Genomic DNA, 23,620 nt, shown 5'->3' with positions numbered 1-23,620 from the left:
ACCATGCACAAGGTCAGGATCCCTGGAGCCGTGAAGAAGTGGGATAGGAAGGAAAAGGAAGTAACTGGTGTGTATATGGGGCGGAAGGGAGAGTGTGGCCTGGGTCCTAAAATAACGCCAGGGAATCCAGTGCCAGGGAGGGGAGGGATTGGTAGAGCATATTTCTTCAAGCTCCGAAAGAACAAGAGGCCCAGCAGCCATTCATGTCACCATCAAGTGGGATGGGAAAGACAGATGGCAAAGGACCAGGGACAGGAACTGAGAACTTGTACCACTTCTCCCTGACCCCCGAGTCCAGCTCTCCCAGCCAGTGATCTGAAGCTACTGTTTCTTCAGCCTTCTTCAGAAACCCTAACTACCACTGCTGACCCACCACGGAGGAGACTGTCCAAGCGAGTTTATGAATGGCTGCTGTTCTACCAGAGTATTTAGCAGTCAAGATGCACCAGCTCTTCTAGAAGGTATGGGCAGCCAGCCGTGATGTTTGCACTTATGCCTCACTTTTCCTCATCCTACACAGAAACCCTTGGGGTGTGGGAATGTCTTTGGATAAGAGTCAACCTATTGATTTATTCTTCTATCTTAAAACGGGTCATAGAAACACTTCTACCCTCTCAGTAACCCAACAAACAAAATATTATATTTGCTCATGAAAAACTTATTTGAAAGCGCAGACAGGGGGCCCAGAAATAAAGCACTGGGCCAGTGTGGATTCCCTGCCAGTCAGAGGGGGCGGTAACGGACACCCCTAACCAAACATCCAGTTGCTAAAGCGCTGAGGTCCAGTCTGGGCATTGATCCTTGGTTTATCAACTTTTTTAATTCTGCCTCTTGACGTGAAAGGAGGCAGATTTGGAGACATCAAAGAGGACAGAAGAATGGCTGGTCTGATTTCAGGGTGAACCCTTTCACCCTCCTACGTCCACCAGACTGGTAGCTTTCATCTCAGAAAAGAAGAAAGGTGAGGACGAAAGCTGTAGGAACACAGCCTCCGTGTAGCTCTGTGATCTGGAGCAGTCCTGCCCCGTCAGGAGGAAAGGCGCAACCCAGCCTCAGCCCCTCCTCTCCATCCCCAGCGACAGTGTCTCAGGACCAGTTTCAGATCATGGAAGAGGCCACCTGCCCTTCTCCTTATGAGAACAGACGCAAATCCATAAGAACAGTTCTTCCTTCTCCACTAACACAGAGCTGGTGGTAGCATGGGGACCTCAAGACAAGTCTCCCAGCTTTGGGCCGGAGGAGTTCCCACATCCTCAGGCCCTGACATCACAGAGAATGATGTCAGACCCTGATGTCCCTGACATCACAGAGAATACGTCCGTGCTTGGTTTGGACACTCAGTGTCATAGGCTGACTCTAGAGGGAGCAAGGAGGTCCAGCCAAGAAGCAAGACCCCTTTGGGACCCAAGACTCACCCCCAGGCTTCTTTCAATGACTGTATCGCCCCCCTCCAAAGGTCTTCACTGCCTCCACCCCCAGCCCACCCCACCCCACCCCAGGGCAGCCTCTCCTCTTTCTCTTCCTGGGACCACCCCCAACCTGTACATGGCACCCTGAATGGTAGCTAAGTTACCATGTGCCCAGAGAAAAAGGTAAGCTTGATGTCCCTGGCTTTGGTCTTCCTGTCACATCCATCCCCGCCTCCCACTCCGGGGCCGACCTGGCTGTCTACTCCCCTTCCGGCCTTACAGACACACGGCTGCCGACCTCCTCTCCACACTCCAGCTCTCTAACGCCCTTTCCAAAACACTCCTGGGCCCTCTCCTCTAAGCAACAATGCAGCCCCACGGGGCTCCGAGCCTCCAGCCTCCCTTTATTTTGAAGATAGAAAGGCAGAGCTGAGCCATGGATGCCCGCTTCCCAGAGCGGGTGGGGGACGAACTCAGGGGAGCCCCCAGGCACCTGCCTACCCTCTACCTTCCTGCTGTTCCCCAACAATCCCTGTGATGCCCCCCGAGAGCTCTGTCACATGCAAGCAAAGCAAGCCTCGGATTAACCATGAGCTTTTCTTTCCCTATATTTCTCTACATAGTAATAAAATGTACTTTATGTACAGTTCCTCCCCCCCCAGCCCACCCCAATCCCCCAAAAGGCTTTTTCTAACAAAATTGGAAGAAACAGCTCCAGCTACGCACACCTTGGCCCCGAATTCTAATCCTGGCGAGTGACAAAGTCGCCCTGATGCTCTGTGAAGTCTGTTTCCTCCCTGAAGCTATCTTGTCAACCTTTTAAGAAAACAAACAAACAAACAAAAAACCCTAGTCAGGAAATTTCACCTGTGAATCCTACCAGGTTTCCTCTGCATGAAAAGGGCAAAGGAAAACAGCTGAAATCAGTTTAACCCCAAATTTTAGATCTCAAATCAAAAATACAGAGTATTGAAAAATATTAATAATGACTCCAATCCACCCCTGCTTGAGACACCGGCCCGCACACGATCATGGGACACGGGCCCCTCCTCAAAGGGGGTGCAGACCCTGCCCGCCCTGTGGGATGCAGCGTCCTTCCCCCGGAGAAAGCAGAGTCTCAGGTCTCTCAGACCCGTGTCTCTGAGGAAGGCTGAGGGAGACAGACGGGGAGCTCACGGACAAAGCTGACCACCGCGTGCTGGGCGGGGTCCACACTCAACCCCACCTGGTCAGCCAGCAAATCAAGAAACAGGAAACCCACTTTCCTTATTGCTTGTTTTTCCCCAAACAACTTACGGCATCACTTTACCCTTTCCCTGGTCTCCGAGTCACCTAACCTGAAACAGCTGCAGTCTCCAGGCAAGATGCAGGATGAAGGGGCAGGTTACTTCTATGCAAGGCTACCAGATCATCCAAGGGGCAGTTTGGAAGACACCTGATCTCCCATGGACTGGAGCGTGAAAGTCAGAGGAAGCTTCAGAGTCGTCACTGCAATTGTTCGAGGGCAGAGTGCAAAGGACACCTGGTCCTTAGAAGTGGCTGCACCCCACCACGCAGACATTCACAAGCACACCCTCTCGCACATGCACACACCCAGCACTTCAGTGTGTGCCTGTGACATCCCTGTCTCCATCTCATGGGCAGAGGGAACTGTATTCTGCCAGTTTCCATCACAATCCTTATAGGAAGTACTGAACCAGCTCCCCAAGGCGCAGGAAGGCTGCCAGTCTCCGTGCACACTGTCACAAGAAGGAAGCCCTCTTGGGAGGAGAAATGAGTCCGAAGCTGTTGAGAGATAGGTCGGCCTTATGTCCTTCCCCAGCTTTGGGGACAGCCAGCACAGCTGCCACCCAGTGGCCAGCAAAAAGCACAGCTCCAGCCATTTGGTCTCATCTGCTGAGGTACAGGGCACAGCCAGAGGGAGGAAGGAAGGAAGGAAGGAAGGAAGGAAGGAGTCAGCACCTTTGTCACCACTGGGGATGGCTCACGGGCGGGGCCCTGTATGCCACCCTAAAGAAGCAGAGCCTTCCCCCATCTCCTCTTCTGTTGTAACCTTGGGGCCTACAGTCCCAGCACGGGGCTCAGAAAGGGTGGCCTAGTTCACCCTGAAGACGCACAGCCCTGACGTCCCACGCACAGTCCAGCAGGATCTGCTCTGCTCGAGAAACAGCCACCATGAGAGTGCAGACAAAGGCCACAACTGACCCCAGGGCCCAGAGGAGGTGCCCGGGCATCCCCTGTCGGGCACGGTGGCAGAGGTAGTGGTGCCTCAGGAAAGAAGCAGAGTCGCTGCTTCGCTGGAGCTGCCGCCCGGAGGGTGGCTTGGACTTGGACTTGGTGTCCAGCGAAGTGCATTGGCCAGAAGGTGCAGGTTCCACCCGGGGGCTGGGCAGTGGACACGGAGAGGCCACAAATGCTGCCCCTGCCACTTCTTTCTCCACGATGTGTCACATTTGGAAAGAAACTGTGGTTTTGTGACTTCTGAGGCCGAGCCTCAAGGGTGGAATTGGTCCCCACTCGCTGGGCGAGAGAAGGAAGCATGGGGCGGGTCTGCGTGGCAGCGGATTCACCCCTAGGATGGAAGCTCCCAGGGATGTGCAGCTGCCCACTCTCGGGCCGCCTCGCCTGGGTCACCGGGCTGAGAGCCACAGAAGTCTCCAGTGCTTTGACTGGGCCAACATCCAAGCAGGTATCTGGGGACAAGGGATGTCCCCAAACCCACCAAGACAGCAGCACCAAGAAGGAAGTACTTGGCGGAACCTGAGAGCCCCCTCGGTTCTCGGGTGGCCAGAAGAGCAGGCTCCTGCACGAGAGGAGGAGAAAGAGGCCAGACGCACCCCATCCACACTCAGGCCTTCTGCCCGGTCGAGGGCAGTACCGTTACCTTACTGGAGGAGGGAGATACATCGGCAGTCTTCGTAAGACGACCTCGCAGAAGCTTCTGGGTGCTAAGAGTCTGAGTCAGGACAAGAATCCGGCAGGGGAAGGATGGGGCCTGGCTCCTGCCTCCCACCCCTTCCCGCTTCACCCCCAGGCCTCAGCCCGTTCTGCATTAACAGACCTGGGGGGGGCCTGAGCACCTCCAGAACCCGGAACCTGAGGCCCCCAGCTTTATCTGATCCCATCCTGTGGGAGCTCAGGCCTGCGGCGGGGTGCACGTGGGGAGCATGGAGAGGAGCGCGGGCGGGCTCCCCACACGTGGCAATTAATCAATCTGGGGAATTAGCTCCCACAAAAGGAAAGGAGGAATCCAATCAGGGCTTTGGAACAGCACTCCAGAGGGTGCGGAGCCAGGCTGGGATATAAATAGAGCCGCGGCGCGTGGTGCTCGGCACAGATGGCTCCAGAGTGGGAGGCCCTCGGCCACAGGGCTCCCGGCCTGGCTGGACCAAGGGGCTGACGATGCGCTTGAGTCTGAGCACAGGCCCACCTCCCAGCCCCGCTGCTAAGCAGCTTCTACTTCTGAGCCAAACCATGAAACGAAGAGAGATGCCCGTCTGGCCGTTCACCAGCCCCCTTCCTTCACCCAGAACCAAGAAATACAGGCTGTGTTTAGTTCTGTGGTAACTCACTGCGGAACCCCCCAAAGCAGGCAGCAGGAGCCATGGCAAGCCCCTGCTTCCACTCTGAATGGGAGAAGGTCAAGACAAACGGGGAATTCAGCCGAGAAGGCATGAATCCCATTTCAGAAGGGCTCATTCCCGAGATATAGACACCAGGGCCCCCGCCAGCCCCTCTCACACAGCCCACATGCCAGCTGCCCTCTCCCTCCTCCTTCCACTGACCACAGAAGTAAACAGCATTTGCTTCCACGTACATATATATACATAAAGAAACCCACAAACTACACACATACGCATTTGCATCTATATCTATATATATGTAGAGTCTGGAAGATGGCAGGAAGTCCAGCCGTCTTTCAGGACTTGAGAAACTGAACAGAAGCAGACAGCAGTGAGAGCCATTGCTTCCTCTTTTGCACTCCAGAGAGATTTGAGGAGGTGGGAAAAATCCATCCAGTGAAGAGGGGAAGGCGGGGGAGGAGGCACCTCTCTCCCCGTCCCCAGTTCACTTCCCGAGCTCTACACACAGCCACAGCGGCCAGTCCGCCCTCAGCCCTCTCTCCTGGACACGAGGCCGGCAGGCCAGGATGCGGAGGAGACACCCGCTCAGGCCAGAGGGGGAACAAGCAGAACCAGGGTCTGAGCAGCCCTGGAAGCTAACGGCCAGGCCACCCCTCCACCGGCAGGAGAGGACGAAGCCCCGCACACCCGTCGCCCGTGCCCACCCTTGCCCCTCGGCCAGCACCCTCGCCCAGGGGACGCTGGAGTTGCGGCATCACAGCAAAGTGGCGTGGCTGGGGTCATCGTGCTCCACGCTGCTGAGAATTGCCGTCTGGTCTTCCGGAAGCTGGCGGTGGCACAAGTCTGAGAGGCGGGCAAAGGGGTCGGGCCGGGAGTGTCTCTTCTTCCTCCGGAGGCAGACAGCTTCATCGGGCCACAGGACCTGAGAGTTTGGAAGGTTCTGAGCCTGGGAGGCAGAACCATCTGGGGAGGAGCAGGTGCACACACACAGGAAAAGAGAAGAGAGCGGTGAAAGGGAGAAGGCAGCCTCACCCCCCACCCCCAGCCGTCCTCTGTGGGCACGGTGCCCGGCCTCTAGAGTCACACGCCGGAATCACCCCAGTGTAGAATGTGCAGCAGAGAAACCATGCAGGGCCCGCGCCCGGGGCCGCCCCAAGTGCTGTCCTAGTGAGAGCCAGGAAGCAGGACGGCTGTGGCTCTACTTCCTGCAGATTCACAGATCTAGTCAAGCAACATCTCTTTTTCATCTTGTATTTAATACTGAATATATTCAGTACCTTTTATCTAATATTTCTTCTATTTATCGATATTAAAGAAATATTCATACGTCTCTTTTAGTGCCTCCTGGGTAGCAGGCATCATTCTAGGTACTGGGGGTGGGACTCAGCACACTTTTCCCACCGCCTCCCCCAAGCAGTGACGGACGTCACACAGATTTTATCCATACGCATTAGAGTCAGGTCTGGCCCACCCTGGACTGCCAGGGCCATCCCTCTGCCTTATGGTCCTTCTGGGGACACAGAGGTAAAGCCCTTGCATTCTAGAAGATTATACTTCAATGTGGCAATGGGGAGGAAGAGACAAACTATAAAGACTTATAAACTACAGATATAAAACTGTCAGATACTGCAAGTGCTACCAAGAAAGATAAAATAGGATCACTAGACGGCAAATGAGTGAGGCACTGCTTCTACTCTGAAGGAGTAACACCGAGGTGAGTCTTGAATTATGAACCTTCCACAGACCTGGGGGAGAAGTGTTCCCACAGTGTGAAAGCCCCAGGCTAAGAGCAAACGTGACCTGTTCTGGAGACCGAAGGAAGGCCATCACGGTAACGCAGAGTCAGCAGAGTCGGTGAGGCAGGAAGGGCAGGCAGAAGTCTGTTCTGATTGCACGGGGAAGCTTCTGGAGGGTTTTAATCAGAAGTGTGTGTGTACGTGTGCATGCATGTATGTGTGTGCACACTCCCGTGACTTTCTAAAAATCACTCTGGTCGCTGTGTGTTGAATACACCGCAGGAGCCAGGACGGAGGCAGGAGGGCCAGAGAGGAGGCGCTGCTCTGGGCAACGTGAGAGATGGGAATGACTCGTAATTCAGCTTTAGCAATGGAGACAGAAAAAAGTGGTCACATTCAGGATGTGTTTTAAAAGTTAAGTCAACAGACCTTACCAGATGGACTGGATGTAAGACGTGAAAGGAAGAGGGTCAAGGATGAAGTACCCTGAGCAACTGGGCAGGTAGGAGTGCCTTTTATGAAACTGGGGAAGAACCGAGGAGAAGCACATCTGGATAATCAGTAACTCTATTTTGGACACGGTAAAGGCTTCCAGAACATCCAGCTGCATATGGAGCAGGCACCTGGAAATATGAGACTTGAGCTCATGGACAAGATCTGGGCTAAAGACGGGGGGCATTTGGGAGTTGTGAACATATGACAGGGAACAGGACCGCTGCAAGCAGAACAACAAAGAATACAGGCATCTCGTGGGACTTCTTTGCAAAAAAAAAAAAAAAAAAAAAGGATAATAGATAAATGATAGGTAGGTAGGTATGTAGACGGGTCTTAACCTGAAATGGGCTTAAATGGGTTGAAAATTCAGCTTTGGGCTCTAATTTCTCTCCCAAAACCTAAAAAATTCATTTTCTTTCTCTCCACCTCAGTATTCCAACCTATAAACTAACAGGATAATAGTACCACCTGAAGGCTAAGTGAGAACTAAGTACTCACTGCCTCCCAAAGATTCAAGGGCCTCTGTGTATCACTCTTCCATAACCCAGCCTCTGCAGAAAGTTGCGCTCTGGTAGATAAGAAAGACTGGCAAGGAAGCTGTGCAGTGGTCTTCTTGGACGGCCTGTCACAGCACTTCTAAAACCACTGGTAAAAAGAGAGCACGTGATAAATATTAGGGAATTTTCTAAGTCTGAAAAAGGGCTGAATTATTTTTGCACTATATTAGAAGCTACCTATCGCTGCTGGATAAACATCACACATTTCAGTAGTGGTGTCCTTTTTATGAAATAAGGCAATTTCACTCTATCTCATGGAGAAAAGTCTGGCCAGCCCGCAGAGGCTGAGTTCATGCCACAGTGACCCCTTAACACTGAGTAGGACCCCAGAATTTCATGTCCAACCAGAGGCCTGAAATGATAAAGAGGAAATATTTAAGGAGATAGGGGTCCAAGGCATATGGCAGAATGAGAAAAAAAAAGTACTATTTATGTTGTTAAAAAATACAGGGGACTTCCCTGGTGGCGCAGTGGTTGAGAATCCGCCTGCCAATGCAGGGGACACGGGTTCGATCCCTGGTCCAGGAAGATCCCACATGCCGCGGAGCAAACTAAGCCTGTTCGCCACAACTACTGAGCCTGCGCTCTAGAGCCCGGGAGCCACAACTACTGAGCCCGTGTGCCACAACTACTGAAGCCCGCGTGCCTAGAGCCCGTGCTCCGCAGCGAGAAGCCACCGCAATGAGAAGCCCGCGCATTGCAACGAAGAGTAGCCCCCGCTCACCGCAACTAGAGAAAGCCCGCACACAGCAACAAAGACCCAACGCAGCCAAAAAAAAAAAAAAAAAAAAAACACTAAAACAATGCCATGTATTTTCTAAAGGTGTATGCACAGAAGGGTTCTGAACACACACACCCCCAAGAAGGATGGTTCCCAGGCTGGATGAAACGGAACTGGGAGGATGATCAGACTTTTAACCTTACTTTCCTCATTTTTTGATATGAAAATTCTATTTGCGTATTACTTGACCATTAGTATTTAAGAGAAGCAAAGAACGAGATAAGCTGGAGGAGTCGATTGTGCAGAGGACCCAGGGCTGGGATCCTGAGCCAGACAAGTCCATAGCGGCAGGTCAGGGTGGGAAGAGAGGAGCAGGGTGCTTCTCGACATTTACCGGATCGTTTCTTTGACTTCGAGGAGCCCTTGGATGACTTTTTGGGCTTCTTTATCCGTTGGTATTTCAGAGCCTCCAGCCTCTCAGGTACAGCAGCATTCCCAGGCGCAGGTGGATGTGTCCTGGAAGGGACAATTGGAGAGGCACAGGTCAGCTCCCGGACGAGAGAGCTTTGGAAGAGGAGCTGGAAGAAAACCAAGTAGCTGACCCAGAGGAGACAGAGCACAGCTCTACGGAGTCCCAGGTGCCCGCGACGGCTCCTTGACACCTGCCTTCCTGCTGCTCCTGGAAGAGAGAACCCCAACGGGGAGCTCCAGCAGTGGGAGGCCGGCTGCAGGTGGACACCGATCTGCAGAGCCATCAGATGACCTAGGAAAGGGAGAGACGGGCTTTAACGGCGAGCCCATCACATGGCACTCAAGCTGGGGCAAGGAAGTCGGAGAAGGAAGCAGCTTTGACATCTGAAGTGTGTGGATCGTCACAGTCAAGACCTTGCAATGAAAAGTAAAGGGGCAGATTAAAGGAGGGGAGAACCCCCCCCCCACCCCACTGACTGTCCTCCTCCGGGAAAGACAAAGCCGGGCCGGACGGGGACCCGATGCCCAGTGACATCATCCCCTCCATCGCCAAGATGCAGGCAGAACCCCGGCAGCCAACAGCAGCTAACAGCTGTCGTCCACCAACATTTCAGCAGCAGACTGGGCTCAAGCTTCATCAGTCACGTGAGAGAACAGAAGAGGATGGAAGTGGGTTGTGACAGTGAGAGTGTCCAAATCAGGCAGGCTTGCAAAGCCCGTGACATCCGCAGCAGGTATCCAGTGGGTCCATATTTTAAGGTTCGACAGAGAAACCAAGGTTATGGGAGAGGAGACCAGCTACGTCAGCGTCGCTTTCCGCCCCGGTTGTCGCGTGGGTGTAGCCATCTGCCTAACAGAGCAACTGCATGGTCAGGACAACGGCAACAACTTAACTGGAGCCTGTGCTGCCCAGGTGACAAAGGGGCCCAAAGAGGCTGAGAGGATGGACTGTCTGTGACAGTCTGCGCTTACTGGAGAGAACTGTTCAAGGGTCATAAAAGAAGAAAATCTAGAAGACATCGATCAATGCCATTTCTTCTCAAAGTAAGCCAAACTTGGACCCTGAGGAGTAAGGGGGGGGAAGAGAGAGACAGGTCACTCTTTCTTTCCCTCCAGTGCTGGCATTAGCACGCCATCAGGGAAGCAGGGACACTCCAGGACCCTGGTGGATGGGGGCGAGTCACTCTCCCTCCATCCCCACACCTCCCTCTTCCATCTCCCTCACAATCAGTGGTGGGTAAATTCTGGTAGGAGGGAGTAGGACAGCCAAACTGTGAGGGGAAAAAAAAGTCCCCAGTGGTGAGCAAGGCAATCTAAGATTTTAAAAAACAAAAAAAAAAGAGGGGTGGGAAGACTACAGCCGCATCCCCCCACATCAGATATCTCTGCAGGGACGAGAAGAAAAACATACAGACTAATTGTAGATAAGCCTCTGGTTCCTGGGGTTTCTTGCACTAACTGACAGTGAAGCAACCTACATCTTCTTTGATGGATGCCATCGTTCCATCGTCCTTTAGTAGATAAAGCATGGAGAAGCTCCTCCCAAGTTCAGGTCAGAGACGTATTAATTTTCAACAGCCCCCTAAGAGCACAGAACTAAGAACCCAGCTACATGCACACACGGTCTCAGAGAGAAGGAGTCCAGCTCACCACTGGAGGTCGGGTCTTCACCCCGAAGACCTGACTGCCAACTCCCCCTTCCTTCCTCTTTCACAAACTCCACAGCCTACCCATGGACCCTGCACAGCAGCAGTTGGAAGGAAACTTGGGAGGCAGACAAAGGTTGGAGATGGCCAGGGCACGAGGGAGCATGACTTCCCAGAGCTGATGCCACGTCCTCACCCCCCGCTCATCCTGGACTAAGGCTTCTTCGTGCTGCCTAGAAGGAAAAAGACATGAATCCACAGCTCAGTTCATCTGCCTCCCGGTCCTGGCCAGCGTCATCCAAAAGGCCATACAAATGAATGGTGTGCAGTCTGAGGCGGCGCATGACAAGCAAATGGACCCAGGGTCCAGTAAGCAAACAACGCAATTCAGGGTGACCCTCTGGGCTTGAGAGAAATGGGTACAGGGTGCCCCCGGAAACTCCTAGGGATTCTCCAAGCCAGCTGAAACTTCCAGGGACAACATTATTATTACAAGCAACATATTACTATTATCACTTTTATCATACAGCATTTACTTACCACTTACCATGCCAGGCACTGATCTATGTTCCCTGCAGTAATTTTCTTTAACCCTTACAACATCCCTAAGAGGCAAATACTGTGTTGACCCCACTTTTCAGATGGAGAAACTGAAGTTAGAGAGGTTAGGCAGTTTGTCTTATAATCCAGTTATCACGGGATAAGAGCCAGGACTCTCAACATCAGATAAACTGCGTGTCCAGCTTCTTCCTCAGGGAAGCAGGTACAGAAGCTACATGGAAGGAAAACACTGCTTTCGCATTCACCTGAGCAATCAGCCTGCCCTGCACGCACTCACTGCCACAGTCACTGACATTCTCTGCTTCGGTGGCAGAGCCAGAGAAGACAGACCAGGGAAGGAGAAAGCTGGCTCAAGTGATGCCCTCAGGCAATGATTCCCGAGCAGCAACAATCCACTGAGGGGGGTGGGGGGGAAGCCAATTTTCCCTTGTGAAGCAGCCAAGCTCCAGCTCTTCCAAGACACCTGCTGTCCACCTGTTTTCGCATTTGGCTTGTGCTCAGGGCTCAGATGCACGACCCGAGAAGGCTCCCCAAGGCACTGGAACACTCTCCCGGTACAGGAGGCAAAAAATAAAACCAAGGGTCTGGAAGGACGGGAGGTGCAGGGGAAGGGGCAAAATTGGTCTTTATATTCAGCTAATTATGTAGAAAAGTCACATGAAATGTGTCCCAGCAGACTGGAATCAAACCACCTCCCTTCTCTGGGAAGGGGGAAGGGGGACCATGTCCCCCATCAATGCCAAGCCCCCCAGGGGACTTGCAGGTGCCGATGACATTCAGACAGTAGGAAGCTGGGTGAAGCAGCTCCATCCCATCCCTGGAACAAGGGCAGCAGGTCGGCCAGGGCTGACCAGTGGGGTGCCCTCCAGGGAGGTGAGGCCAGAGCTCTCTTTCCAGTCAGCCCCAGTTCTTCCAGAACACACAAGAATTCAGCAAACTTGGACCCCATCCCCCAGAAAGTACGAGCATTACTGAAAGGTGAAGGCCTGAAATTAAAGCCCAGGGGCTTCTCCGGACCGTGTTCCCCATGAACCCCAGTTCTCTGTCCCACAGGTGTTTCTTTGTGGTTCACACCTACCAAAGACAGCCTGAAATTGACCTTAACACTCTCTTTTTCTCTCTCTCACTTGTTATAAAATCCATACAAAATCCAAATCACAACCATATAGCCCCAGAGGCCTTAGCTGCGTTATATCTCTATGCTCACCCAGAGCAGTGGAAGACAGACACAGCCAGGTTCAGAAAGGCAAACCACAGGGCAGGACAGTCGAAATCCTCCGGACTTTTCCTGCCCTCCTGCCCCAAGAGCTGGCCGTTACCCCCAGCAGCTGCTGTGCCCGGTGACAGGCAGGGCAGTGATGAAGGAGCACTTCCTTCCTCTCCTGAGCGCACACTCTGATGTCTGACTACAGGACTGGGGTGGAGACCGAGGAAACCCACTCACATCCACGGTGTAGCCAGGACATGGGTGAACCCACCCTCTGTCACAGCACAGCCAGCCAGGAGTTCGGAGATCGGTGCCCACCAGCTGCGCCCACAGACAGCCCCCCTCTGGTGGGCCCAGTGTGTGGCCTCCGAACTCGGGAGAGGCTTTTACCAACGGGACCTCCTTCCCAAGGTTCACCCAGTACAAGGGGCCCCAGCACGCTCCCAACCCACCTGCCTCATGGAGGCCAAGGTCAGTATGAACAGGAAAGGGGATCAGAGGGGATGCAAGAACAGGGCCGCTACTGGTGTCAGACAGGGAACTGAGAGCCCCATCCACAAAGGGACAGGTCCGAGAAGGGAGCTGGGAGGAGGAGGAAAGGGGAGAGGAGGAGGGGCGGGGAGTGCGGGAGCAGGAACGGGAGAGCGAAGGAAGTGGGAACAGAGCAAGGACACACGTAGACGAGACGAGTCACACCTTCTCCAGCGACACCCAGCGGGGACACGTGCAAAGGCAGAGTGAGGGGGGGCGTCCGAGGAGGAGCCTGGCTCCTGCAAAGGCCCAGCAGCCTCCACCCAGAGCTCTCAGCAGGCAGCACGGTGAGGGCCTGACTCCCCAAGGCTGGAGAGCTGGCCGGCCCGGGCGGAAACCATCCCGCATCGCGCCCCTGGTTTCTGGGTTTACCACAGCAGTGAGAGGACACTCAGCAACCCCCCCGGTCTGGCAGGTGGGGACACCGGGGAGGGGGTCACAAACGAGAACGGGGCCCGGGCCCAGGCACTTTCCCGGAGTGGAGTGAGAGCTGGGCCTGGAGTCATCACTCCTCTGGGGGCAGCAGGGGGGGGGTCACAACTGGGGGCAGGGAGGACAGCAGGAAGGTGGAGGGCGGTCCCATCACTGTCACCCCGTTGGCCGCTCATAACTACGCTGTCCCTGGTCTCCCCGAGCTCATGGCTGTGGCGTGGCACCTGGCCAGCCTCACACAATCCCGCAACCTCTGGCTGCGGACACTCTCATAGCTGCAGATCATGAGGAGATGGCACGGCCGTCCTGTTTACGGGAGGCCATCCTTACGACTAGAGGAGACGGATGGTCATGAGTTAGGACCGTGAGCCCTCCTGCCATCTCCAGGTGGGGAAGGGATGCAGAGACTTCAACCCGGGAAGCCAGAAGCGCCCAGAGGAGGCTCCCACTCCCATCTGAGGGCCTGGTGCCTGCACTTGCTTGTTGCCAAGCACGGGACGGGCGTCCGCGGCAAAAGGAAGCACCTTGTCAGCTGCCGTGACACTGAGCAGGCCTCAGGTGACCACAAAAACCTCTCAAAGAGACTTGGCACCCCTCTGCTGTCAAGGTCCTGAGACCTCCACCTGGAAGAGGAGTCGCCCACGTGGACAGCAGAGCTGCCTTCTGCCCGGGGGCCTGTCCTCTCCTCCAGCGGAGCTCCTCCAAGACCCCTTCCCGGAGCTGTGGCCCAGGGAGATCAGGAGTGGCTACTGCAGGGGCCTTGAGAGCAACGTGAGCCCGCGGGCGAGGTCCACGCCTCAGTCCTGTGACAGCCAACAGGCTGCAGGGCAGGCTCAGGAGTGGTGACCTCTCCCTGCCCCTGCCCCAAGAGGATGACAGGTGGCCTCGTCCTGAGAAAGACCCGGCTGGTGAGGAAAGGAGCAGGGCCATAGCCCAGCCCCGTGCTCCTGGGAGGACCGACCATCAGTAGGATCCCAAGAGGACAGTGAGGGAGCGGCCACCCCAGGGGAAGATCTGCACCCAGGGGGCGTAGGGAAGAAGGGGGTCTCTACGCCTGCTACTGGGGAAACCGGGCAGAAAGGGGCCGGTGCTCCGAGGCACCACGGGCCCAGCCAGGTCTCCAAGGTGCGGAGGTGCACAGCGCTCGCAGGCAGTCTAGGCCCCTCAGGGTGCACGCAGGGCCCCAAGGGCTTCTGTGGGAAGCTCTGGGCAGCAAGACAGCGAGGCGTCTGAGCGCAAAAACTGCAGGGAGGCTCTGGGAGGGGCTCAGAAGCTGCAGCGAGGCGGTGCGAGCGAGGCCCGGCAGCTGTGGCAGCAGCAGGGCGTGGGGACCCAGAAGCCGCGCGCCGTCGGAGCAGAGGCTGCCGCCCCACAGAGGGGTGAGGGCTGCGGTCTGGATTCCCCTGTGGAGGAAGCGCTGGCCCTGCGGAAGCCCGTCCGCTGGTCCGCCCCCTGCCCACCCACCCAGCCGGAGCTCCCTTACCTATTGAGCTGAAGAGAGGCTTGTCTCGACAACACTGCCCAGATAGCTGAGATCAATCAGAAACAAAGCGGTTATCAACACGGGTGCGAGGGAACCACCCACGCACACCCAGAGGGAAGGGGAGGAGCACGGGGACCAGAGAACCGACAAAGCGACAAGCGAGGCCAGAGAATGGGGTGAGGAGCAGTAAGGAGAGAGACAGAGACCCAGACGGCACAATGGGACGAAGCAGATGAGGGCTGCACAAAGCACAGACGACAGGGCACAGCCCCCCGCATCTCCTGCACAGACAGCACGCAGCTCTCCTCCACCTCCCGAGCCCGCTCCCCACCTGAGCCGGGGTGGGAGGTGAGGCTTGTGCTTCCAGGTACCAGAGTGGGGGGGAGTGAAGGGGGCAAGGGAAGGGCGCTGGGCTCCCTCCTCTCGACCTCCTCCCGTCTGCCTACCACCAGGCCAGCCTCCTCTGGACTCTGCTCCCCTGCACAGGCGGCCACATCAAGAAGAGACCAAAGGACGGAACCGGGGCGGGGGGGGGCAGGAGGGATGGGGGACTACGGACGGTGCAGGCTCTTCCCAGCAAGTCGGGCCAACCCAAAGAAGATGGAGAAGGAACGAGAGACGGACAGAGGACGGACTTGGAGGAGGAAGTAGTGGGAGGAGGAGGGAGGAGAGCAGAAGAAAGACCAGAGAGAAAGAACACGGGCAGGCGTCCAGGCTGACTGGTACCTGGCACACCAGCTGCTACAGTTTACAGTGGGCTCCCCCAGGCCGGCTGATCGCAGGGGCTTGTCTGTCTGTCTGTCTGTCTGCAGCTCCCTGCGAGGCACACAGGTTGGGGTGGGGTGTGTGGCTCGGGCACACGGTTCAGAGGCCTGAGATTTTGCTCCCAGCCTCCAGGACGCAGCCTCCAGGGAGGCTGGGGGGCCAGGTGGAGGGGGGAGGCGGCACGCACTAGGCTGCCTAAGGGCAGGAGGTTGGGGACGGGAGCCTGCTGGTCCAGGGAAGTCAGGCCCCAGGGTCCTGCTTTCAGGAGGCTGGGGACGGGAGCCTGCTGGTCCAGGGAAGTCAGGCCCCAGGGTCCTGCTTTCAAGGAGGAGAGGCTGAGGAAGAAAAGGAGGCTGGATACAAGGTCTCTGGGCCAACCCTGGAACCACCCAAAGCCAGGCTCACGGGGACGTGGTGGGCTCTCCACTCCAGAAGGCCCCGGGGGACCACTCATGGGGACACACCACACACCCCCACCCCCGGCCATGTCCTCTCCCCGGCCCCCGGATGGCCTCCTGAGAGCTCTGGGCTGGGTGGGGAAGATCCCTCACGCCCCTGGCAGGGTACCTGGGCAGGTAAGCCACACCCCCACCCCAGTGACCGCGCCCTGCCTCTGCCAAGACCAGCGCTCCTCTCCCGAAGGGATGCTGCAGCGTGTCCCGACAAGCCCTGTCAGTCGGTGGATGGAAGGGCGAGGGCAGGGGAGGGAGGGGAGGAAGACGACCAGGCGGAGGTGGGCAGGAGAGGCCGGCTCACACTCACCCTGCAGCAGGTAACGGCGGCGGGGGGGGGCTCCGGTCTGAGCAGCTCCTCCCCCGCCCTCCGAGGGGAAGGCGTCTGTCCAAATACATCCAAGTGGTCCACAGGCCCCGCGGGGCCCGGCGGAGGGGAGGGGTAGCCCGTGGCCAGAGTGGTGAAGCCCACCGTGGGCCGGTAGCTGGGGCTGCCGCTGCGGCTGCTCTGGGACGGGGAGCCCGTGGACGGCGTGGACTTGCGCGAGAAGCTGACGGCAGCCGGCGGCTGCAGGGCGCTCTCCGACGCCTCGGCGGGCTGCAGGAGGCCGGGGCGCGGCCGGGCCCGCGCGGCGAGCTCGGGGGAGCTGGTTCGCGAGCCGAGGGGGCTCTGGGTCAGAGGCGAGAGCCGGGAGGGCTGTAGCACCACTTGATGTAAACTGGGCTCGGTGCGCCTGGCCTGCCGGGGGCTGGGCCGGGGCCGGGGCTGAGGCTCGTACCACGGGGTGTCCAGGCCCAGCATGCTGGGGCCGCCGTGCGCCCCCGGCTCGGCTGGCTCGGGGTAAGGCAACACGGGTATGCCCATGCCTTGGCTGGTGTGTCTCAGCTGCCCTTGGCTCACCAGAGGTGGCACAGGCCTGTCCTGCCACTTGGCGGCGGGGGGCACTGGGGCAGGGCCTCTGCCCGGCGCCTTGCCAGCCCAGCCCGTGGGCGCCTCCAAAGACAGGATGCCCGGGTAGGCTGCGGGCACCTGCAGGGAGGCGGGCGGCAGTCCTCGGGGGAGGCCGGCCGCAGGCTGCAGACTCTCGGCCACATCACACGGGTGCAGCTGGTGGGGGAACATCACGGCCGGGGTCTCCAGTCCCCCAAAGGGGAACTCCGGCCGGCCCCAGGGCTCTGGGGAGCGCCCGCCGGTGGGCGTCTGAGTCAAGGGCAGCGTACTGTTGGAAGCGTTCTCTCCGTTCTCCTCGGGGATGGTGGCGTGGCCGAAAGGCCCCTCGGCGTGCAGAGGTGGCGAGGACATGACAGAGCTCAGGGGGCTGCCCACCTCCGGCATGTAGAAGGGGGGCGGCTCCACCTCCCCAGGGCTGCTGCTGCTGAGGTACCCGTAATACTGGCCGTGGTGGAAGGGCCGGGGGGCGGGCGGCCTGGCTTGGCCAGTGGCCTGGAGCCGGCCCTCCAGGCCGCCGGGGCCCTCCAGGCTGCGGGGCTGGAACCGAGGGCTGTATGCTGGTGGTGGCAGGTAGGACTCCTGGCTGGATGACAGAGGGGTCAGCTGGGACTTGAGGGCGGCCACAGACGCGGGCACCAGCGGGTCTTCATTCTCCTCGTCCGACTGGCGGAACTCAGGGTACATGTCGGTCTCCTCCGCAAAGGGGAAGCCCTCGATGCGCCGAGCCTTAGCAGAGGGCTCCGCCTCGGAGGGGTCCATCACGAAGCGGCCGTCGGGGCCCCTGCTGATGAGCTCGATGGGCGTGGTGGCCTCCGCCTCGGCCTCCGCCTTGGCCACGCTGTACTTCTTGCTGCTGATGGCCCTCTTGGTCTTCTTGTACAAGGACAGCTCCTTCTCCCGCACGGGGCTCAGCATCCTCTTGGCCGCCGGCTGGCCCTGGTCGTCGGAGGACTCGGACGGGGCGCGGAGCGTGCGGATGCTCTCGGGGCTGACCTTGCCGGAGGACAAGCTGGGGACAGGGAGAGAGCAGGAGGCGTGAGGCGGCTCAGAGGACACTACTGCTTTCCGTTCTCCCTGCAAAGCACCACAAGCGCCTAGGAGGACACTCGTGAGGAGGAGGAATGCTGGTGGGCTGCGTGTGCCGGTGAGAAAGACTCTGGCCGACTCTCCACTCCCAACTGTCTAGGCGTGTGCTGTCCACTTTCCAAACGGACGCCTCGTTTCCACGTTTATTCTGCCTGCTCCTGTGTTTGCTACCTCTCCCCGGCCACACCTGCAACTTCACTCCCAGGCTGCTCAAGGAATGCAAGCTCATTTTAAAGAGTAACTTAAGCAAAAGGCACATTAAGAAGATACACCTGTTAGAACGGAAAAAAAATCAAAGAAAGAAACAGCTCGTCTACTATTCTGGGTCATCTACACTACTGCTCCCCCGCTTAGCGCGGACAACTTAAAATTACCATGCAGGTCAGTTAAGGGAAAAGAGCTTGGAAACACTGTCACAGGGCGGAGCAAGCCCTCCACCCTCCACCCCAGACAGCCGTACCCTGTCTCTCTGGGGCTGGACCACTTACGGAGACTCCAGGCTCTTCCTGCAGTGCGTGATGGAGAGTGGAGGGTCTGGAGGGAGAAAGAGGGGAGCCCGCTGAGGCCTGACGCCACACAGCCCTCCCCAGCTGTCAGCAGGGCCCAGAGCAAAGCCCCGCTGGGAAGCAGCACCCTAGCATCTGGCACGTCCGGGTCCAGGATCACGTGCCCCCACCGGGTCTGCCTCCACCCTCGTTTCGGTCCCAGCCGACTCTCCCACCATCAAAGCAAGTCCCGTCGGCAGCTCTGCCCACGAGGTCCCAGTTTCCCTGTTTTCAAGGCAACACCTACCTTTCTTGCGCTTGAGCTTCCGCTTGCGCTGCTTGTTGACAAAGCAGGCAGCCAGGGTGCTGAACAGGATGGCCGCAGCCAGGAAGCATATGGTGGCCACGATTCCAGCCAGTACCGGCCGAGCCAGGCCATCCTCGGTCAGGTCCGGCTGCGGGAAGATGTCTGGGGGGATAGGGGGAGAGCACGGGTTAGACCCTCCCTCCCCAGGGCCCCAGGTGGTTCCACAACTGTGTAGGACAGACATCACTAAGGCTCCGCCCTAAAGATGAAGAGGTGGCGTGGCGGGAAGACAGAAGAGAGGGCGTTTACAGAGCCGAGGAATCGCTACCTGGCTTGTGGAGAGGAAACACCATCTGTTATCTCTTCCCTGTGGGACGCCAGCTCTGTGATGGTCTGCGCTGGCCCAGCACCTTACCAGCCACCCTCACCTACCAGCACGCTCTACACGGAACCCGTGACTAGCTGACTGGACACTGCAGGGGCCTAAGCGTCACACGGGCATCGTGACTCCCACCAGCCTCTCTACAGGACCAGGGCCCAGAGGGTGAAACTCTGCAGCAGCAGCAGGGCTGTTGCCCCAGGACGCAGGTGCCCCTTCCTAACCACCACGGTGCAGGCAGGCAACTTCCGCAGGGGGTCAGCACATCCTGGTCCCCACAGGCGTGTGCTGGCACGGATAGGGGCATCAAACAACGTCCCTGTTCTACAGGCAGAAGTGAGCCTCACTTGGTGCCCAGGTTCGCAGAGCTCAGAGTGACAGCCAAGACTGGACCAGTCCACTGCGTCACTTGTCACCTGACAGTTGTGTTAGTAAGTGCTGCTCTGCAGGCTCATCAAAGGCGAAGCCTACGTATCTTGATACATTTGGCCAGAATCCATTGCCATGTCGATGAGAGCGATGGATTAAAACAATCCAGATCATGCTGACTGGCTGAGTAGAAAATGAGGGCTCAGCCTTTGGAAGTGGGAGGCTTCAAGACAGGGAACGCTGAGGTAGCTGCATCCTTGTTTACCACGGGAACCTCCCGACTACCGGGAACCAGACATAAAGCCACCGAATGCAGAACAGTTCACGAGAGGCACCCCCAAACCCTCAAGTCCTCTCTTCTAGCTTGGCTGCAGCTCTCTTCCCTGGAGGGAAGCCAAGACAGAAGTACGTTTGTCTCTGCTGCTACAGCAGGCACCTCCGTGTAGAAAAAAAACAGCTCCACAGTGCCTAGTACACGCGACAGAAGTCACAGCCGCTCACCCCCGGGCTTTCTCGCCCGCCCACCCCCGCCCTCCCCGCTGCCCCCGTATCTCTCCCAGGCCCGAACACGAGCTTCTTGGCCCAGGTCTCGCCCACTGGCTCCGAGGGTCTCTGCAGGCGCTGCCCGAGGACGTGAGCCACTGCTGGATCACTAAGCAAAAATCTCTTCCCAAACCAAGGGAACCACTTCTGGGGGAGGGACCTGCTACACGTGAGGGAGTGTAGCTGGAGAAAGATGAACAGAAATGGGACCAGGGCCAAGAGAAAGAAAGATACATGGAGAAAATGCTGGGGAGTTGGCTTTATTTAGCCTGAAAATATCTACGGAGAGGAAGGAATGGAGGAAAACACCACCAAACAGCAATTTTCCAAATGAAACGCCCTAATCATGAAGCCGTCTTAACGAGAGGCGCCAGTAAGTACTGCTGACCTGCTTCTGTCTCTTTGCTCCAATTCGCCCCCCGCCCCACAAGAGGATGACACTGGAGGAACAGAAATGTTATAGCAAAAGGGCTTAAGTCCTTTTGACCATTCTAACAAGAACCTTAACTGGATTTCTTTCTGTGGTTACCTTATAGAAACGGTCATGAACGCAGCTCTTTAGACGGAGAAATCCTACCCACCTGGCAGGCTTCAGCTGGCGCTCTCCCTCTACTTCCAGCTCAGCCTCTTCCCACAAGAGCTGTTCCACAGACGCCGCCCCTCCCCCAAGTACCTGTGCTGGAGACGCCGGCGATGTTGCTGGGCTCGCTGATCAGATCCTGCATGACAGCCAGGACCCGGAACTCGTACCACGTGTCCTACAGCCCCAGGGAGGACACCCCATCGTCAGCCAAGCGACCTGGACCTGCGACAGCCGCCCATCCTCCCCCCACCCCAGCTCTGCGACTCGGAGTATCTGCCGATTTCCATGGGATAAATAACTCCCACCGTGGCCGATTTCAAGCTACCAACGTGAGGTCACTCAAAGCAGAGTTGGGCAGAGATGCCACGCGGGCTCTCAGGAGCCGATCCCAGCTCCAGAGTATGCAGGGAAGGGAGACGGGAAGATGGGTGAGACAGTGGGCATCTGAGAAATAAGCTGCTGCCTCTCCAACTAGAGAGACATCCCGGTTTAAGGGGCGTCAGCTGGAAAAAAGTACCGCCTTCTCCTCCAGGGGCTCGGAATTGTTAAAGGAGGGACCCTACTCTGGGCAAGTGGAAGACAACCCTTCTGGGAAGCCTCTGCCCACATCAGACTCCAGCAGGGAGCTGGGCCCCCAGCCCACCCTGGCTCGTGTCGGCACCTGGAGACCCCTCAGGCGGGAACAGCACTCCCCGCGGCCACAGGGCAGGCCCGGTCCACAGGGCGGACCTCAGCTGCGGCGATCTGAGGAGGATCCCAAACCCTGGCCGGAGACCCGGGAGCACAGGAGTGCAGGCGTGGGACGGCACGCAGCCGGCCCACACACACCCGAGCTGGTCACTCAAAGCTTCCGGCGATTCTAGGAAGAGTCACGTCAGTTCCGGAATTGAGAAAAGCAGGGAAAACGCTAGGCCCCTCACCTGGGACAGGTCCCTGGCAAAGAAGTCCCCGTCAGTGCCGGGTATGGCGTCATCCAGCGTCTCCCAGCGCTCTCCGACGCGGAACTCCAGGATGTAGCGGTCGATGGGGAAGCTGTGGTTGGCAGGTGGGAGCCAGGACAGGAGCACACCCTGCTGGGTCCGGTTGGCTGTGAGGCACCTCGGTGGGGTAACCAGCACCAGGGGTTCTGGAGTTGTGACAGGGAATGCTGCGGGGGAGGGAGAGGTGATGGCGGGGGTGCCGAGGCCGCTGCAACCCCTCTACCCACACGTCCCTGTGGGGACAGTGACCCGAGGGCGATGAGGGCCACATCCCCAGGGTGCAGGCATCAATTCAGGACACGTGTCCCATGAAGAGCCCTCCTGACCCAAGGGAAGGGGGCAGGGCAGGTGGGCCCGAGCCTCCTGACTCCATTTCCAGAGCACTTCTAACGACACACACAAGGGCATCAGATTCCGTGAAAGGAAAAGAGTCAGGAACTTCATGGAAGAAGGAAATGTAATTATTTTTTGAATAAGACAGTATCTTTGAAAAGATACTACAGGGACTTCCCTGGCGGTCCAGTGGTTAAGACTTCACCTTCCAATGCAGGGGGGTGTGGGTTCGATCCCTGGTCAGTTTCAACAAAGACTTTAAAAATGGTCCACATCAAATATATCTTAAAAAAGAGAGAGGAAAAGATACTACAAAACGTATCTTTCATTCTCTTCCAAGGAAGGAGGAACATCTTCCCTCAGCACTGCTGACTCCATCAGTTCCCCTCTGGCCCAGGTGGAAAAACAGGCCCCAGGGCGCGGGTCTCCGGGGCGGGGTGAGCCAGGCAAGAAAGAATGCGGGACAAGGTCAGCAGCCGACCTCTCTGGCTGCAGACAGGGGCCAAATGCAACAGCAGGCGGGCGGGGTGAGCCGCTGGGTCAGGGAGGAAGAGGCAGCCCTACGCCTGCCACCAGATGAGGCCGGGGGCCAGAGGAAGGGCGCAGCGGGAGTACAGGAGGAGGAGGAAGGACCCCCAACCCCCCGGGAGGCCACAGAAAGAGGCAAACATGGGGCCAACAAGGAATGATGGAACTGAAGCTCTTCCATCCATCTGAGGACACATCAGGGCAGCCCACAGCGCTCAGACGGGGCACGAGGGCACCCTAGCCCGGACAAAGCACGCGGGACGGTAGGACAGACCCTTACTGGGAGGTCAGTGTTGGTCGTATGAGGCACTTAGCAAGGCGCCCGCATACAGCGGGCGGGAAACGTCTGCTCTCCATCCCAGCTCCTCCAGGAACATCCCGGCCCGGCCTCACCTAAAGTGTTCACAGTGACCAGTTCACTGAAGGCGCTGGTGCCCAGCTTGTTCTGGGCCAGGACGCTGAACTGGTATGCTGTCTCGGGCTCCAGGGCATCCACCAGCAGCCAGCTGGGTCCCGGAGGCACAGGCAGGGACAGCCAGTCGTGGGGCCCGAACTGTGCCCGCTTCATCCTGCCCGAGAGAGAGAGGATCGGGGACAAGGGCGCGGCGTGGGTTACACTGGAGACTCGAGAGGGCACACAGGTGCTGGAGTTGGGGGTGCTGCCCCAGCCTCCCCAGGTTAGAGGTCAGGAACAGGTCACGACCCCCCAGCTGTGGCTGTGCCGGTCCCCATGAAGCCAGGTCCCCAGCCACTACTGGTGCCTATTCTCTGAAAAGGGACCCTTGGCGTTACTGATGCTCGAGATACTGGTCAAATTACCAATTGCATTCTGGGAGAATCTCACCCTGGTCAGAGCCCTAAGAGTGGCACAGCCCTGGGAGTGAGGACACTGGGAACAAGGCAGGTACCAAAGTGGGAAAGTGGGGATAAGCAGGACCAGGAGGAGGCCGGGTGCCCTTGGCCACCCAGCCTCCCGGGGACAGCCAAAGTGGGACCTGCGTGACCCCGAAGGCTCAATCTGTCCA

The 23,620-nt window shown here is 57.6% G+C and overlaps 1 protein-coding gene across 1 annotated transcript in view; it reads right to left on the bottom strand.

Annotated features, from left to right (window-relative positions):
• Positions 1–5,277: 5,277 nt before the first annotated feature.
• The window catches only part of IGSF9B (immunoglobulin superfamily member 9B), a 41,894-nt gene continuing 23,551 nt past the window's right edge, over positions 5,278–23,620 (bottom strand). The window contains 9 exon segments of the mRNA XM_036862451.1: positions 5,278–5,956; positions 8,897–9,018; positions 16,361–16,389; positions 16,391–18,011; positions 18,577–18,622; positions 18,881–19,042; positions 20,845–20,929; positions 21,675–21,901; positions 22,989–23,164. Coding sequence (XP_036718346.1) covers positions 5,748–5,956; positions 8,897–9,018; positions 16,361–16,389; positions 16,391–18,011; positions 18,577–18,622; positions 18,881–19,042; positions 20,845–20,929; positions 21,675–21,901; positions 22,989–23,164 — 2,677 coding nt within the window. The 3' untranslated portion in view covers positions 5,278–5,747.

Source organism: Balaenoptera musculus, chromosome 8 (genome assembly GCF_009873245.2).
Source record: "Balaenoptera musculus isolate JJ_BM4_2016_0621 chromosome 8, mBalMus1.pri.v3, whole genome shotgun sequence".
NCBI lineage: Eukaryota > Metazoa > Chordata > Mammalia > Artiodactyla > Balaenopteridae > Balaenoptera > Balaenoptera musculus.
The sequence above is the reverse complement of the archived record's forward strand: the minus strand, read 5'-3'. Positions and strand labels throughout refer to the sequence as shown.